Source organism: Odontomachus brunneus, unplaced genomic scaffold (assembly GCF_010583005.1).
Source record: "Odontomachus brunneus isolate Ranch 3 - 2012 unplaced genomic scaffold, Obru_v1 Obru_scaffold_073, whole genome shotgun sequence".
Classification (NCBI taxonomy): domain Eukaryota; kingdom Metazoa; phylum Arthropoda; class Insecta; order Hymenoptera; family Formicidae; genus Odontomachus; species Odontomachus brunneus.
In genome coordinates, this window is record NW_022639523.1 from 1,286,183 (window position 1) to 1,303,651 (window position 17,469).

General features: G+C 44.0%; 2 protein-coding genes across 8 annotated transcripts in view; one reads left to right on the forward strand and one right to left on the reverse strand.

Annotated features, from left to right (window-relative positions):
• LOC116847073 overlaps nt 1–17,469 on the forward strand; it is a 280,111-nt gene that overhangs the window by 118,314 nt on the left and 144,328 nt on the right. For 2 of the 6 annotated variants that reach the window (XR_004378655.1, XM_032821675.1), the window contains exon 1: nt 1,254–1,857. The exons of the other annotated variants lie outside the window; for them this stretch is intronic. Coding sequence is in view for 1 of the 2 variants with exons in the window: in XM_032821675.1 (XP_032677566.1) it covers nt 1,811–1,857 (47 nt within the window). In the remaining variant the exon portion in view is untranslated. Of the gene's footprint in view, nt 1–1,253; nt 1,858–17,469 lie in introns of those variants that run through there. 6 annotated transcript variants of the gene reach the window in all.
• LOC116847067 (glutamate receptor ionotropic, kainate 2-like) overlaps nt 10,635–17,469 on the reverse strand; it is a 7,728-nt gene continuing 893 nt past the window's right edge. The window contains exons 3-15 of one of the 2 annotated variants that reach the window (XM_032821657.1): nt 16,976–17,157; nt 16,583–16,737; nt 16,139–16,280; nt 15,588–15,890; nt 15,024–15,242; nt 14,207–14,413; nt 13,663–13,747; nt 13,289–13,565; nt 12,637–12,835; nt 12,262–12,487; nt 11,940–12,055; nt 11,277–11,423; nt 10,639–11,164 (exon numbers count right to left, since the gene is read on the reverse strand). In XM_032821657.1, the coding sequence (XP_032677548.1) occupies nt 11,033–11,164; nt 11,277–11,423; nt 11,940–12,055; nt 12,262–12,487; nt 12,637–12,835; nt 13,289–13,565; nt 13,663–13,747; nt 14,207–14,413; nt 15,024–15,242; nt 15,588–15,890; nt 16,139–16,280; nt 16,583–16,737; nt 16,976–17,157 (2,390 nt within the window). In that variant the 3' untranslated portion in view covers nt 10,639–11,032. Of the gene's footprint in view, nt 11,165–11,276; nt 11,424–11,939; nt 12,056–12,261; nt 12,488–12,636; nt 12,836–13,288; nt 13,566–13,662; nt 13,748–14,206; nt 14,414–15,023; nt 15,243–15,587; nt 15,891–16,138; nt 16,281–16,582; nt 16,738–16,975; nt 17,158–17,469 lie in introns of both variants that reach the window. The other variant, XM_032821658.1, reaches the window with a different exon arrangement.

The window sequence follows — 17,469 nt, forward strand, 5'->3', positions numbered from 1 at the left end:
TGAAAGGTCGGCCAACCGGGAAATCATTTCGCGAAAACGACGACGTGCGGCTGCTTGCCGAATCGAGTGTTTTCACGCGCGTGTCATTCGCCTCGATTCGAGATTTTCGCGATATCGGCACGTAGTGCTCAGTAGTGGAAGCATCTGTAAGGATCTGTGTGAGTAGAACTCGATCCGAGAGAGAAAGAGTTATCAGGATTTGAATCGTGGAAAATGGGTACAAATATCTAATATGAGTCCCAGAGGAAAATCCTATTTGATGTTTCTGAGATTTTACTCTTAGAGGATTGTGCTAGGAATCGCGGAGAGTATCCGGAAAATAAAAAATATTTATTCGAACGGGGATATCATTCTTAATTGAAGAAAATAACATCGGTCGGTAGTCTGATCCGAAAATTTTAATCAAGAATATCGAGAAATACAACTTGATTTCAAGCGAAAGAAGAGAGATTACGACGTTATTAGAACACCCTGTATGTATGATCGCTATGCTCTGTTCCCTCCCGGTCCTCTCCGTGCCCGATACTCGTCTGCGCCGCGTAATTAAATTTTACTTCTCGCCGCGCCTACATCTCGAGGAACGAGCTCTTGAAATTAATCTCGCGAGTATAAATTGGCCGATGCACCGTGCAGATGGCCGAGTAGCCGTGTTTATACCCGGTTGCAGCTCCCCGACCGGCGCGCAAGCATTTTAAGGACGACCCGACGATAGTGAAAGTCCGCACGGAAAAGAACGTTTACAGCGAAAGTTAGTCCCGTTCGGCCAATACGGCGCCGTATGTCGAGAATTAAAAAAGACTCTGGCCAGCTCGTAACAATCCGAAGTAAGCGCATCCTTCGCAATGCTCCGTAAATAAGCAGAATTCTTAGATTTTATCGTCAACCGGACGGGGAATTAAACGGATTCAGCGAATTGTATCGTTAGTTGGCCGGCGAATTAATCGAAAGATTAAGAGCAAATCCATTAAATCCCGAGTCTCAAATTTATTTGCCCTCGTCTGCGTAAAATCCGAGCTTCCAACAGCTCGAAATAGACGCGTTCCGAGACGAATTTGGAATATGCTATAAGTCCCGAAAGTGTAGATGTTGTCTTTTAATGCTCCTTGTGCTACTCGATTAATGTAACTCTGCTGATGCAAGTAGAAGTAGTTTTTATTTCGCTTAGTCTATTTTTATCGCGTCGATATCTTTAGAGGCTTTTCATTTATTAGCATTTTTCTTAGACGATTATATCTTCAAACGTAATGTAATGTTTGGTTACAAAAAAATGTGCGACGCGTGAGAGTAACGGTACAACTTGCAAAAAGTGTAAACACCATTCTCTTCCGTCGCCAACAGTCGTCGTTCATCAATGAGTCTAGGCGATCGCACAGTCAAAACGTCCGGGACCTTCAGAGCGGTCAAATTTACTTATGTGCCTTGCGGGCTTTCCCGGAGCTTTCCATTCAGTCTCGGGCCGGCGAGCGACACGCGTACTACGTGCCTATTTATTGTTGCTCTACACAATCGAAACATTCGCAAACAAGAGAGTCAAATTTACTTTTATCCCGCGCGGACTTTCCCGGAGCTTTCCATTCAGTTCCGGGCCGGCGAGCGACACGTATATCACGGACTGCGTGTGTCGGTGTGTTATTTGTTGTTCTTCTTGGGTGATTAAACTATTTCGTCTTTTGAGATACTTAATTGGTCTCTCGTCGGCATCGCGTTATTTAACACGTATACTTTCGATTGAATCGTCGCGAGTGTCAGTGTCAGTGCAATGACGGAGCAACCAGGATATTAGATTGAGAAGCCAGGATGAGGATGCAGAATGCAGGACGCTGAGACGTGGGTAGTGGTACATCATATATTTTCAAGGTGTGCTAAATTATTTATTATGTAGGAAATTTCTGTTTTTAACAGACGTTTGATAAATTTACCGAGAATATAACAATACTCGAGTCGAAATTTAGGTCGGTATTCATAGTTTGTCATCATATAATCATAGCTTTATTAATCTTCGCGATTAATAGTTACATTTATTACATTATTACAATTTGTTACACTATTTTATGCAAGAAATATTGGTCCAAAAAGCCGAGATCCATGAATATATGAGTCTAATTACGTTCTAAATAAAAAATCTTAAATAATTTACATCACTATGAATACCAGCCTTGGAATATAATATAAATATCGCAAGTGCTGATTTTCACGTCTAATAATGCTTCTTTGGCCGCGAGTTTAATTTTTTAACATCAACTAATGCCTCTTTTTGTTTCTATTTAATCTTTGTTATTATACCGAATCTAAAATTAAATGTTATTGATAAATAGCATTATTAGTCACATAACTGTCATTTTTACCTTTCCAGCTTCATATCAGCTCTTTTAAGAGCTACAAATCTCATCAAAACTTCCCTTAAAAAAAAAGGAAAAAGAGAAGAAGAAAAAAAGGAAAAACAAGAAAGAGATGAGATTGTCTTATTCTTTTATCTATCTTTTTGTTTTACCCATTTATCTACGCATTAATTTTTATTCAATAATTCAACATCCACTTATCCGATCTAAAAGGGATTAAATAGTTAGTTGATTTGAACCGGCTTGACGGCTGAAAATTCTTATCTTTTCTGGAGTTTGCATAAATGATGCATGTTGTTTGAGGTTTTCCAGCCAGGCAGGGCGATTATCGCAAATGGCCTTGCGAATGTTGTTTTTTTATGCATTTGATGCATCTATATACTTAACTGTTCCGGCATTTCTCCGGAGCGACAGCTTTGATGGCGTCGTGTGTTTCTAGACTCCGCTATTTTGTTCGAAAATATCGAATTAAACATCAGATCTCGAATCTTCCGTAATTTAAACGTGTAAACGATTCTATTAATCTCTTATTTGGTGATTTGAAATGTTGCACGACTTTACGCAAGAATTTTTAAAATAAGGATATCTAGATTTTTTTCTTTATTGCTATTTCGTTTGAATTTTGAAAAATATATCTCATTTGTGAAATTAAAAAAAATATTATAATTTAAATAAATCAAAAGGAATTTAATGTTTTATTACGCTATTTTTCCAGGAGTACTATTCAAGGGATTAAAATAATCGCGAATATTAAATAATATCAAAATAATTAAGAATAACATTTGAGTATTAAATGATTTTTGAACGAGTGTTTCTTCGAGCTTTTTTAATATCTTTATCATTGAAAGAAAGCGACAGTAAACAGTCATTTGCAGCATTAAGGTAAGTCCAATAGTTTGTATATTTCGAGATTCTTCATTGACTCTTCAAGTTCGACGAAATTTGCAGGCTCAATGTAGAATCAAAATTTCGACTCGGGTAAACACTCGGGAAGCAAGCATTTCTTTTGAATCTTCACATGAAGAAAACAGCAATAAGTTTCAATGATTCGTAATATCAAAAAAATACAATAGTTTATATAAACGCCATATCCCGAGATTCTTTACTGGCCTACAAATTGGACGATATTTGTAGGCTTAACGACAATCTAGAATCTAAATTTGGTTTCGGAATGTCGCTTGTTTATTGCATAATCCGAAGAAAATTAGTCAAGATAGTATTACGAAAAATTACATTGGCTAAAATGAGATTTCTAATTTTCTCATTTCTTGCCCAATATCGTAACTGGATTCTTTCTTGTCGATGCTAAAAAACCTTAGCCGGCAGGGTGAAAATCGGTCTACTAAAGTTGAAATATTCAATTCTTTTTCCCCCCATCGCCATAAAGGTTCTCAGCCTTCTGCAATTCAAGGTGAATGGGCCGAATCCATTCCATTAGTTCCCCCGTCGCTCGTTGACGAAGAACTAAGAATTGTGTTTTACGTCTCGACATTTCTTTCCCGGGGTGCTTTATAGTATCATTATTAATTTTACTGCTGAACTTTCTTCATCGATTTTATAGAGTCTCGTCTGGATATTGAAGGATTCCCGGGCTTTCGGTCCTTCGGCGTAATAGTTTGACGGTATTTCGCGAAAAAGAAGACCAGAAGGAAAAACGCGGACGAGTTGCCGTGCATTGCGGGACTCCGCGTTTTCGCAACTCGTTTGCGCGCGATCAGTTCTCGCGATCCCTAAGAGGCGGAATTTACATTTTGCGTTCCACGTGGGTAATAACGCAGGCGCTCCGTGTACGCTGACTCGCGTGATCCGTCATCCGCTCGAACGTGGCACGCCGTGCGCGGATGCCTTGGTCAGAGTTCTCGTATTAAATTACCTATATTAATCGAACGTGGGAGAAGTACCGTTAGCCGACGTTGCGCCGCTCCGTCGCCGTGCATCCGCGACAAATGTCCGCTTCTGCTAAGCCCCTCTTGCGCCGCCAGGTCCCTTAAGTCGGAAATCGAATGTGCCTCTTCGCCATTCTTTCAGCCGGGGATTACGATAATGACCGTGTGTTCTAACTCGCCGGTTTCTAACTCGGAATGCCGATGCAAAACACCGTCATTTGCCGAAGCTTAGGAAAAGATCGCGCTTTGTGTTGCGAGCTATAATTTCTCGAAAAGACGAATGCAACCTATGGATCGCGTGCGTATTATCGCTGTGCATCAAATCGAGTTTTAAATACACGCCACTTTCCTTTCCTTCACTCTTTTCTTTCTTTCGCTCAGTATTCGTGTACTTCATGTGTCGGCAAATCAGTTTTAAATTGAGGTGTATCTCGAAGTGACTTTGCACTCGTCTCGTAAGTTCGCGCGACGGCTGTCCGCGAACGGTTATTTCCACTGGTGTGTCATTGGCGGAGAGCAGGCCATTTTCAGACTTGCCTCGATCCGCGATCGATCTATTCAACCGTGAACGGAGGCGCGTCGTTGACAACGGAGCAGGACAGACTCGCGGCTCCGCGACGCGCGTCGCATTGTTCGTCCTACGTAGCACTTAATCTTCCTTCACCTCCCTCCGGATACTTCCCTTGCGCTGTCCCTTCAGGACGGTCCGCCTGCCGGCTCAAATTTACATTCCACTTGACCGATTACCGGCGTTCGCGCGTTGCACTGTTCGCGCGACCGTTTCTTTGTGATTTTCTGCAGCGCGCGGGAAATGAATTTTCCCGGAGGACCGAAATTTCCGTCGAATCACTCGGCATGTATTTCTTGCTCCGCTGCGCAGTGACAAACACCAAGATTCGCCGCGCAGTGACAAACACCAAGATTCGTCGCGCAAATTTATCCGCTGAGAATACAGCAGACGCTCGTTTATTCTTCGGCAATAACAAATGGCGATTCTTGGTTGATGCGAAGCATACCGTTGAACCGGCCGGCATTCCCGACTTCGCTATCTACCCGGAGTGTTCCGTCGCTTTTGAATCTAAATTGCGTGCACAGATAAGGCGGCGCTCGCGGAGAACGTAAATATACCTGTATAAAGATACGCGGTTGCTACTTATTAAGCGACGTCTCTTTGTAGGCTTCGACCTTATCGTACGTCCGCCGGCACCGCGGATCTGTTTTGCAGATCGTGTCGCGGTGCCGACGCACGCATACCATCCGAGAATTGCACGATGATTGCGCCCCTGAAACGATAATAGCCATTAGCGTCATATTTATCAACTCGTACTAGTTGCGTTGCTCTCGAGCGCGCGGCTTGCTACGAGATTACATAGGAAAGTTAATTCGTCCAGCTCGTAAGTTCCGTCTCCAACGAACGAGTGACCTCGACTTCCCGAAGCCGAGATATTCTCGCGGTTCGCTCGCTCGCGCGAATTCACTCTCTCCGGGATCCTCTTTTTTTAGCCGTGCTACTTTTTTTCTCTCTGCCGTTTCCGAGTCGTTAGGACGCGGAATTATTTGCCCGCGGTCAGAGTTTGCGAGAGAAAGAGAGAGAGAGAGAGAGAGACTCCTTAATCGGCTATGCGAACAAAACACTCGTATCATCGTTAGATCGCTCGCATGAGTAATTACGTTATCCATCGTTCGCGGCGATCGCGCGATACGCCGCGAGCGATTCGACATTCAGCTCTGTAAGAACGTGCGAAATTATCTCCCGACTGATAGGATGTGGCAATCTTCTGATTAGAATTTATGCTCGTGATATTGAGCATTACGTATGAAATAAGAAGTGAAAATGTTAGCTATTTGGTTTAATTGATCGTGTATTCTTCCTCAAAAAGGAAATTAATTCAATGCGGTATCTACAAAGATACAAATTGTTGAATTGTCTTGATGAAGTATCCTTTATTACGGGCTCAGTGATCAAAATGCAAAATTTCTTCAGACAGAAAGGGACAAGAAAGAGCTATTTGCAAATGATATTCTATTGAAAACGTGTTTGATTTTGTTTGCGGTGAAGCAATGTGCACTTTATAGTCTTTTTTTCTATTAGCGATATGTTAGAACTTGGCTACTATTTTTCACACATCTCAAATTGCGTGTATTCCGCAAAAAAGAAATATTTTGCGTTGAAACCGAGTGAGAGTATTTTCGAGACGATCGCCGGAAGATATTTTCCCAACGAAAGCCCGCGATTGGATGACGTCGATCAAGCGGGAGATCCCGGTAGACGTGGACGCGGATGCATGGCAGCACACCTGAGTGCACGTGGCTGAATGAAAAAGCGAGCGATCTGAAATAAGTGCGCAATAAAGAACCGGATAATCTGGATGCATCCGCGGTCTCGTCGGTGCAAACGAGACTGCCGGCAACTAGGCGAGGCGACGCATTAAAAGTAGATCCGCGGACATTAAGATTTCACGGACGCGCGCACGCAAAGTGGATATTTGCACCTCGTATCGCACATCCGCGGACGGCTCGCCAGCACCGCGTCGCGGAATGCGGGTAATGGAAAACGCACGTTAATCTTCCCTAATTTTCGTCGGCCGTGCTAGGTGCACCACTAATTTCGCTTTGTCGTCGCGATAACGACGATTAACGGCCGGAGGACGCGTGTTTCTGTTGGACATTTCGCCGTTAAGTCCTCAACATGTCGAGACAGATCGCGCGACGATGATGTTTCACAGCGAGTCGTGACCCAAAGAGCGAGATCATGAAGTGGCCTGCCATATCATTCTTCGTTTCTCTTGAGATCGTCGAAGATTTTTCAAAATAATTCGCATTAGCAAATAGCATAACAAAACAAACAATGTTGATTTGTCAGGGTTGCGTAAACATTTTCTCGATGAAGCCGGCTTTGCTTTACTTGGGAGATACGAATAATAGACTTCGCCATTGCACTCTTGTGCTGTAAGAAGCGATTCGAAGTGCTGGCGTGTAGCCGGCCAGCCGAAGTAATTCCATCTTGCTTGGTTAAGGCAACGCGCGAACTTCCAAGTGTTGAGTCTGAACTCCACGGCTGTCCGTTTGCTTACTCACGTTTCGTATTGAGTCGTAATCGGAGTTAGCTATGTTCGTTCGAGCTTAAGATGCACCGATATGGTTGTAACGGTAGAAAGATATGTTCCGCGTGTGGTTCGTCTTCGTGATTTCACAAAAAGGGAAGAAACTCGATTCCGCGGATATCTCCGGTGTCTTGTGAAATCCGGAAACGTACCGTTAGTCTTAACAAAGAATCTCTTTCGTTCTGTTTCTCAGATTTCCACTTTATCCTTACAGAATCCAAGGCGAACGCGCAGCGTTAGTGGAACTTTGTAACGCGGATCTCGCGCATGATATTGAGCTCGTAGAGAGGTTCATAGTTGTGCAAATATCGCAGCGTGCACGCGCCGATCGTAAATTTCGCAGTACCGGTTTCCCTAATCAGTGGTGTGGACCACGACGGGAGATGGAGAGGAGACTACCGCGGGCCAGGCCAGGTCCTCTCCGGTCCTCTCCGTCGTGGACGCGGCCGGTACTCATAAATTTCGCGCGACACCACCGGTTTCCCTAATCAGAGGACAGGCGGCCGGCTTGTAGGACGAAATGAACGGACGTATCTAGCCTTCTCCGCGTTTTCTTATTTGCACGGGGCGAGGCGAGCAAGTGTGGTGGTTAGTCGGCAGGCAGGCAGGCAGTCAGGTAGGCAGGTAGGAGAGAACTTTGGTTCGCCGGCGATTCTTCTCGGCTTGCACGCGCTCGCGCTCGCGCGCACAAAGCCGTACGTCATGTCGAGCCGTTTAATGGCCTTTTAATACTACCTTACGAGCGCGGTGCGTTTCCCCACCCGCGACTCTCTCTCCTCCGCGGCGGGAGGACGCGCTGCCTTTGAATAAAGCGGCTCGGAGACGCGCTTCTCGAAGATGCTCACCGCGCCGCGCCAGGCCAGGCCGTGTCTCCGTCGGATTTATCCCGGCGAGATGCGATGGTGGTGGCGGCGGCGGCGGCGGTGGCGGCGGCGGTGGTGGTCGCAGATTCCTGAGGGTCTGTGTCATCGGTCGAGGGCAACAGTGCCTCGTAAACCGGAGGCGAATTCCCGACGGAGAGGTGTGCGCGCGACTTTGATCGCTCAACAACCTGATCCTTGGTCGCGCGGATACCGGAGCGGTTACGCGCCGTTGCGTTCTATCTCTCGCTGAATCTTCTTTGTTGCTTCGATCGCGTACGGATGACTGTTGCCGGTGAATGCGCGCGTGGATGTGTTTACGACAAAATGCACGAGATAAGCTACGATCCTTAACGACCCTATGAGGCCGACGAGTCCTTAATCGTCCGACTACCACGTTTCACCGTCTTATCTCGCGTACGCATTAATATTATGTCTAATGACGTAATATATAATTTAATCGCGCGTATTCGCGATTCTCCGTTGGCACCTTCGGGGAATGCCGCCTCGGATTCTAAATATTGCCGGGGGACTGGAACTGGTAACGCTGGATGCCATTATTTTCGTACGTCTCGCCCAGCCAGTAGAACTTTCCACGGAGGAGAACCAAACTGAAGAATTTCCCATTATTCTTCCATGATTGTACAGATCGTAAATTAAAAATATTAGGAGATTTACGCGTCTGGACGCAAAAATAATGGACGTACTGTGGACATTTTCATGTAATTCTTTTTCTTTGCTAATTAAAGAATGTTTCTAATATTTTTTCCCGCTTCTACTGCAATTGCCGTTGATTCTAACGCTACCACCGGTCGATACACATTCCCGGGGCGAAATAACAGAGCGACGCAAAAATTCGCGGAACTTCGTAGGCGTGGTGAAGAACGCTTCTTCCACGGAATAGTTTTCAGAAACGCCGGCATACAGCGTTCCGAGTTCCGAGTTGCCAGCAGTGAATTCCTCCAAGGAGGAAAGAGAGAGAGAGAGGGAGAGAGAGAGAGAGAGAAAGAGAGAGAGAGAATGTATTAGCGCCGCGGGTAGAATTGTGCATGCGTCTAGTAGTCTGTTAGACAACCCCATTATTTGCTCGCCTACCCACTTGGGATGCATTAGGAGGGATTTTCACGGGACTCCTCCATTATGCGTGCACGGCCCGAGAGCACGGTCCGCGATTGCTGTGTTTAACGTCGAGAAGTGCATCTTCTACTCGTCGATAACAACGACGAGTGGAGGAGGCCGATCGTTATGTCACTGGTCGCTCGCGGGAAACTCGGACTCTGGGCGAAGTCGGGGGCTTCTTATAAAACAATGCCAGGTATACGTAACTCTTTACGATATCGCCGGATACACACACTGTAAATATCCGCGAGTGTATGCGTGTGCGCGTAGTCCCGACGTCAAATGTAACATAAAATTTTATCATCATTGGGATCCCCGTGGACGGCGGTAAAGACAGTTCTCTCCTGCGACGTACTCGCGCCGGAGTGTGCGTAACTTGAAAGCGCTATGTAGGTTTCAAGGGCGACCGATTGCATATGGAGATTTCCTTATGCATGCGACGATATACACCGCAATCGTCAGTACGATTACAGTTTCAAGGGAAGCGTTTATCGTGAGGTGCTCATTTCCCTCGCGTTATTTCAGTGCAGCTCTGTGCAGCGGATAATCGTTACCACGCCTTTACAGAACTTGCGCAATATTTTCGTGTCCCTCGATGGGGATTCGCCGAAGCGATGCACAGTATGCTCAGTGCTCCTTCTTATGGACAAAAATCGGTATTTGAAATCTATTCAAGATATCAATCTAAAATTTTACATACATAATTTGTATACAATAAACAGTGTTTTTCTTATAATCACTGACCAAATGTGGAAAAATTAAGATAGTGAGAAAGGAGAGGGGCTATATCAATTGCGGAGGAAGTGATACACTATTTACTTTTATTAATATCAATAATATATATAATATTATTATATATGATTAATTAATATTTTATATCTGGGGCATTCTGGGCAAGTAACATACTTAGAATCTTCGAAATAATTTTCCAAAATTCCCGCTCCTAACAAGTAAACATATCCAAAAAGTACACTCCGATTTCTTTCTAAATTGGCACAAATAGAAGTACAAAAAGTATTTAGATCATATTTGTTCATTTTGGCCCACTTTGAGTTTCACGAGCAGTTTATAGCTTTTTAATGTTCTCACTCCTATCATCAACAAGTACAATAAAAATGCATAAGAAATAAAATTGAGTACAAGATATAGGCATTTTTGATTTGCTGATTATGAATATAAAGTCAAATGTGTAAGATTATTTGTATAAGTAATAAAATGTTTAAACAAAACGTGTAAAAAGTTAAAAAAATTATTTATACAAATAATTTCTCTGTTTGACCGAGATTCGAAAATTTTTTACAATTTTTTAAAGTAATATTCGCGTTTACAAAAGTGTATTTTCGAAAATGTGCGTATTTCGCTCAGCTCCATCTCCTGGATGACAATTTGAGTTAAGGTACTCTGCTCTTTCTCAGTAACATATTCAGAATTAAGGCATGTAGGATCGGTACTTGATAAAAAGAAATTGTGTTATTTATGCGTTTTATCATATTTCAGATACTATATTTTTGATTTACAGAAAGAAAAATTTTTATGTTACGTTCCATAAAATGGATTTTTTTTTTGAAAAGCTTCAGGCTCTTTGCAACATTATATAACGCGCTCTCTGTCTCATAAAATAACGTCGCGAGCGCAAGGCCTTTGCAATGACACTTATTACACACACTTGTTATACACGAAATTTTATTTACCGTGAAAGAATCATTACGAAAGTGACACGCGCTTTATGATGAACTTGAATCGGCGCTATCTCTCTCGATTATCTCGGCAGACTTCTTCCTCCTCCTAACGAGTTTTTTGCTCTTGCATCTGGTTAGGAATTTCAACTCCTCTATGATCTCCTCTTTGTAGGACACCTGCAACGCAAAACACGCGATTTTTATAGCTCTAGCATTAATTACGTAGCGAATAGATATACGAGAGAGAAAAAGAGAGAGAGAGAGAGAGTCGTGAAGCGCGTGTAATTACGTTCTGTTTGACCGCGATATTTCGAATATTCCAGAGGAACGTCCATCCCGCGTAAAACCAGGACAACGTGACCCCACTTATCATAATGAGAAATACTCCACCGACGTCTTCGAAATTCAATGGCGCGACTTTTACTTGCGGTTTTTCCTGTAAAAAGAACAGTTTCTTATTTATCATCTGAGTTATCAGAGCCATTGATAAACGGTTATTCAAAGCATTGAGGTAATTTGCATGAGGTCGAATTTTGATTATTTCACCCAGCATATCTTGTGTTCAACGTGAGACAGAGTAGGACGTAAAGTGAGATCGTTGTTCGACGACTGTCCTTTACGCGTTTGAACAAGTAATTTGCGTCGGCACATTTTTCTCTAGTCAAGTTAGACTTTATTCAGGTTGCGGCAAGCATTTGTGCTGACTGTACCCACAAACCCTTTTATTTGCCCACAAAAACTTGGTCCGTCCAGATAAGCCAGAATTAAAGCCGGTGCGTGTTCTTCGGGACTATTTGCATTATTACGAAACGTTATAAAAAGCGGATGCATCAGTAACCACGCAACTACTTGAGTGCTGAGGCATGTCCAAGGGGATTACGTATCGTTCGACGTAATTTTTGCTACAGGACAAACAAGGCGAAAATACACACAGACAGACATCGTCACGTACGCTGCATTTATCGCCGCCGCGCTTTTCTTTCCACCATTTAGTTTGCAATTCGTGCATCACGCCGTTTTCTTTGAGCTTGAGTATGGCGCCGTTCAGGTTCGTACGATAACGCACGTCTGTCATCAGAGAGGAGACGTTTTGTAGGTAGCTTCAAGTTACTTCGTTTTGATCGTTTTCTCAAGTGATGAGACCGCGGCCAGTTTGTAACGCGTCACCGATCGGACAGGCGTCCAATCGGTGGACGCGTTACAAAGTACGTCTAATATAATGCTGCGTCTCGATCAATGCATTTACATAGTAAGATTACAATCGAGGCACCGACCTTTTCTCATCGCGATCCCGTAACTTTTGGCGTCTAAAAGTCCACCGACCTGCGTCACGTTACACTCTCTCTGCTTGATATACTCGATTGACGAGGACTCCATGAGGAACGCGTAATTTTCCTGCTGCACCTTCCGCAGGCCGTCTTCGTTCTTCCCCATAAGCACCTCGTCAGCGTGATTCATCATGTAATTATACATAATCTCGTACGGTTCATGCGAGGCGTCCTGCAAAACGAGATCGATCGCCGCGAGAGTAGACGCTTCCACGAGTAATCACGCCGGGATATCATCGTCAGGCAGTGCGCGCCGCCGTAATCGATAGTCGTTAACTGTCTACGTTTCTACTCGCGTTTCCCTTGCGGGATGTCACTCACCTTGAAGAACGAGAGTGTCGAACCGTCCTTCTTCGCGCCGTACTTAATTTTCTGCTGGTAGGCGAGCTCCTCCGCTACTTTGAAAGGCCACACGGTGGATTTCGTGGATAATGCGGCGGCTAAATTAGCGATGTAGGTTGATCCGATGATCAGATTGAAGAACCACCATGCCGTAGCCAAGGCTCTCGTTGAAATCCCTCTAAAATGCGAATTGTTTCATATAAAAAGTGCTGGAAAGGCCAAATAAAATGGCAGTGTCGTTCGTACACTTTGCTGTGTGAAAAATGTGTCTTTGCATGGAAACAATTGGGTAATTAGCAACCGTGTTAATTAAGACTAAATGAGGTAGATCTCATTGAATCGAGTTGTGAAACTAATCTTTCAACAAAATAACGTGAGTTTTTCAAGTGAGTTTCCACAAAGAAATTAGTTCGAATAGATCATTTCTTCCAGGTCTCTCGTGTATTATTTACATTTAATTTACGTGAAGTTGATACTTCACAAAAAATTACGTGAAAAGAAAATTTCTTGTTACGTCGGGCATGATGAAGCTTCATTGCGCGTTCAATAAGTCGTTCAATTCGATGCAACAAAAACATCTTCACGCTGTGCATACTGACTGGAGTTTTGTAAAGTGGGAAGCGCGACTTACGCGGGCGCAAATCCGGTGGGAGCCTTCAATAAGGCACCGATCACGAGGAACGGAGTGTCCGCGAGAGTGAAGGGTGTTTCCAATTCTTCGGGCTCCCTAATACAGGGATATGGATTTGTCCATTCCACCGGGCAGAGTTTTCCGATCAGGAATAACAATGAGGTCACGACAATGTACGCTCCGATCAGATACACCCAAACCTCTTTCGAGTACGGCAATAAGAAGGATAGCAAGCTCGGCGGAGCGGTCGTCGGCTGTTTGAACAGGACGCTTATACCTGAAATGTCGATCGATCGAGGCGTAAACGGATTTTGGAGCTTTTCAATTTATGTTTCGCGCGATTGTCATTATCTACACGTGCAAGCGTAGTGTACCTAAATTCATGAACGGGGTCGTAAAATCGACGGCGCTTTTCCTCTCCGCTGTGATCGTCAGATCCGTGATCGCTAAATCCGCTTTCTTCAAAATTAAATGAGAGGATTAGTCATGTTGCAGCACATTTCTGTAAGAAACACCATGCATCGGATAAAAAGAGATTTGTTTTTGTACTAATAAGAGATTGGACTAGTTTTACACTAGTCGTCGTGTTATTAAGAAAACAAGAAAAAAACACGGAGAAGTAAAAAGGAAATATCCTTTACGTTTTAATAAGTATCAATTTTCATATGAACGATGATCGATTTTGCGGAACGAAACACCGTGAAATTGCATCGTACCGATGTATCAGAGGAACGCGAAGAGGTAGCTACTTTACCGATGTAAGAAGCAACAACGTGCCGCTTTCGCGTCGTGCGCACGATGAAAGGTAGCAGCACTACTCGCGAAACGACGGGGAAGATCGATCGAGTCCCGTCGCTCGTCAATTCCGTTCACGAGGGTTTTCTGCAAAAAACGCGTTGTCTCGCCTCGTCAACTTACGCCGGCGATTATTTTCCCCAACATGCCGTTCCACTGACCGGTCTTCTTATTAAGTGACCCGTAAATGTTGTCGCTCTGCACTTGAAACGTGTAATTGAACCCCAGTATCTTGCTCATCTCTTGAATTATATCGATCGCGAAGCCCTCGTACCGATCGTTTCCAATCAATGTGGTGGATGATTGCTTGAGCATTCCGTATGGATCCGTCTGGAATTGATCCTAATTTAATCGGGAATAGTATTCTTCATTGTTTTAGTAACGTCAGACACTCAGAGAAAATGACGCCATAATGGCAACTATATAGATGACAACCATAGCTTTGTATGTTGAATTAAGATATATGGTTTAACAAACTATTTTGTAATTATAGCAATTCTAGCTTTAATTGCAATAATTTAGTTGCAATAACTACAAAATTATTTGCTGAGTTGTATACATTATAATTCTGCAATATAAAACTCATATAGTTGTATGGTTGCCATTACACTATGTTTTTCTCTGAGTGCATTATATCTCAACATTTACACACATACAATGAGATATTATGTACATTCTTACTTCCAGTATCAAAGTATTTAGCTATAATTAATTTTCCCTAAAGTCTCTCTCACGATTAATTTGTAAAATATATTTTCAAACAATAAAATCTCTATTGAACGTGTTCAATATTCTTCTCATAACAAGATAATAAAGTCTCAACCTGTTAATACGTAAGAAGACCTCCCGAGAAATTACATCCACACATCAGCCATCCAATCAGATCGTTTAATTAAGATTAATGCGATAACACATATCTACACTGACAGTTGGAACATACTAACGATATCAGGACGATGAAATGTTGGTCGCGTAAACTCTTTTCCTCGTCCACACCGGGAATCTTGTATCCCGGCTTCCACCGTATGCCGACATTCGTCCTCCACTCGCCGGCCTTCCGCAGACCTTGCTTTCTTAGATTTACGATGTCCAATTGGAACTCGCTCCGAAATCCGTTTGTGTCGAATTTTATCATCCCGCTCAGTCCGTGTATGCGCTCCTAGAGGTAATTTCAAAGATTTCTCCGGGAACGTATCATTAGGCAGAAACTTACTCCGAGACGTCGTTCTCACTGGCAATTTATTCGCGCGCGAGCGCGGACGCGTCTGTGCACGGTTCGCTTCTCTTACATTATTGGCCGAAGGAAGTAAGCGAATTTCTTTGGCCGGCACGAGTTACGTTGCACATGCAGAGTCACTCGTGGAAGCGGGTCACGATGTCGCGAAGTCCGAGCTACGTCGAGATGACTTCCGAATCCATTTCATGTATGTACGCATACGATCGATAAAATATTCGAGAAAGGTCTTGCCGCTAGAAAAACATTAAGCAATACTCGCGTACGTACGTTTCGCATATAATTACTCAGACTGAAGCCGTGCCCCCAAGTTTCCGTACGATTGCAAAACAGCTTTCTGAAATTTCCTCTGACGCTGTCACGCAGTCGTGCGTAGCCGTTTGCGAAAAGTTGCACGGCGTCGTAAGCGAGAGCCGGCTCCACCCTCAAACGGGAACCATCTGTCAAATTCCAATTAAGAGACCGAGCCCGTAGAATGTGTTGGACAGTCGAGCTCTCCGGGTCGATTAAACGCACACCCGTTAAATTCACTCCGGAATACCGGTACGGTTCTAAATCCAGGGTCTGCAGATCCTAATAATAAACAATGGGACAACGCGAGTTATACGTTTGCATAAATACGTTCTCAAAAATCGTGTCAGGAGGGTGAATTGAAACAGTCTATAAGATTACGAAGGAGTTTTTTTATTAGGTTTTCTTGCGAATTTATGACCGATATTTTCTCAAGTATTCCCGATTCTTTCGTCGATTCATCATTTTGTCGCACGCTGATTACGTCAAGTTGAACGAAATGGGAATCGCGATAGCATCGGATGTCTTACCAAAGAAGCAACGATCACGTTGTATCTTTCCGACATTATTCCGACCTGTTGCGCTTGCTCGAGAACGGAGGCAAGGATGTCGTACGAGCAGTCAATTATGAGATTTTTGCAACCGGTCCTTTTGACTTCTTGCATAGTCCTCCTGCGGGTAGAACGTCTCGTTAAATCCCGGATCGCTTGCGTGTCTTGAAAGAAATCCTCGTAATGGCGACACGTGCGGTCGCGCGAGCAACGCGTCTGCCTCGCATCCGCGCAGTTGTGTCGTAAATCATCGTAATATTTTCTGGCATTTACGGCTGGACTGAATAATGGTGCAGGTGCATAATAACTTGGTTTGACAAACGTCGCTCGCGCATGCACGAGACTCGTTCGAGGAAAGAACTATTTATATAATTCGTGCGTGCGTGCGTGCTTGCGTGCGTGCGTGCGTGCGTGCGTGCGTACCTAAAATTCGGTCCACCGTCCAAGTGAAACACCATCGCCGAAGTGCTCATGTTCGACAATTTCAGCAGACGATTCATACGAATCAGGCCATCGGTATTGTCGTAAAGTATCGCGTACTCCTTCCATTGAAACTCATCTATTATATCTTGAAAGACCTAAACATTCAGCGCCGAGAATTAGATTCCGCGATGTAAAATCGATGCTAGCGATTACCCACGTGTATCATTCGAATGAGGACCTTTCTCTTTTACGCGGTGCAATTTTTTTTTTTCGATCTGAGCGCTTCTCAGAATCTTCAGTTTGTTATTCAGATGAGGAACTCTTGTTGAGTCACGAATCGTCGGCAGATATTCGTAATTCACCGGGATTATAATTAATAGGAGCAAGAAGTACCGTGGAGAGCGTGTCGGCGTGCGGATATAGATTCACCACGTTTCCGCGTTTCGGTTCGGCATCCCATCTGGCGGCGATGTGAGGTATATCCAGGGTATCGCACGTACTCTGAACGTGGTCCACCGTCGATTTGGCCTGGGGACCGAATATTCCGGCCACTCCGCTGCTTAACAGCTCGCATACTGCACGCAGTGTCCACAAGTGCATAACATGGTCGCTGCATGTCGTACGTGTTATTCGTCGGCAATTTAGTTAGTGTTTAACTGTTGATAAATCGAAGGGTCCTCCGCGGCGGAATTGGGTCAAGACTTGCTATCGGTCGCATAACGCGTAGGCGTCGATAAATCGGAAAATCTCACGGATTTTTCGCGGGGCGATCATAATCGTGTTAATATATGCATGTATTATGTAAGAGTCCTCGTGTGTATGTGTGTAGAGACGCGGGTGCAGAGAGAGAGAGAGAGAGAGAGAGAGAGAGAGAGAGAGAGAGAGAG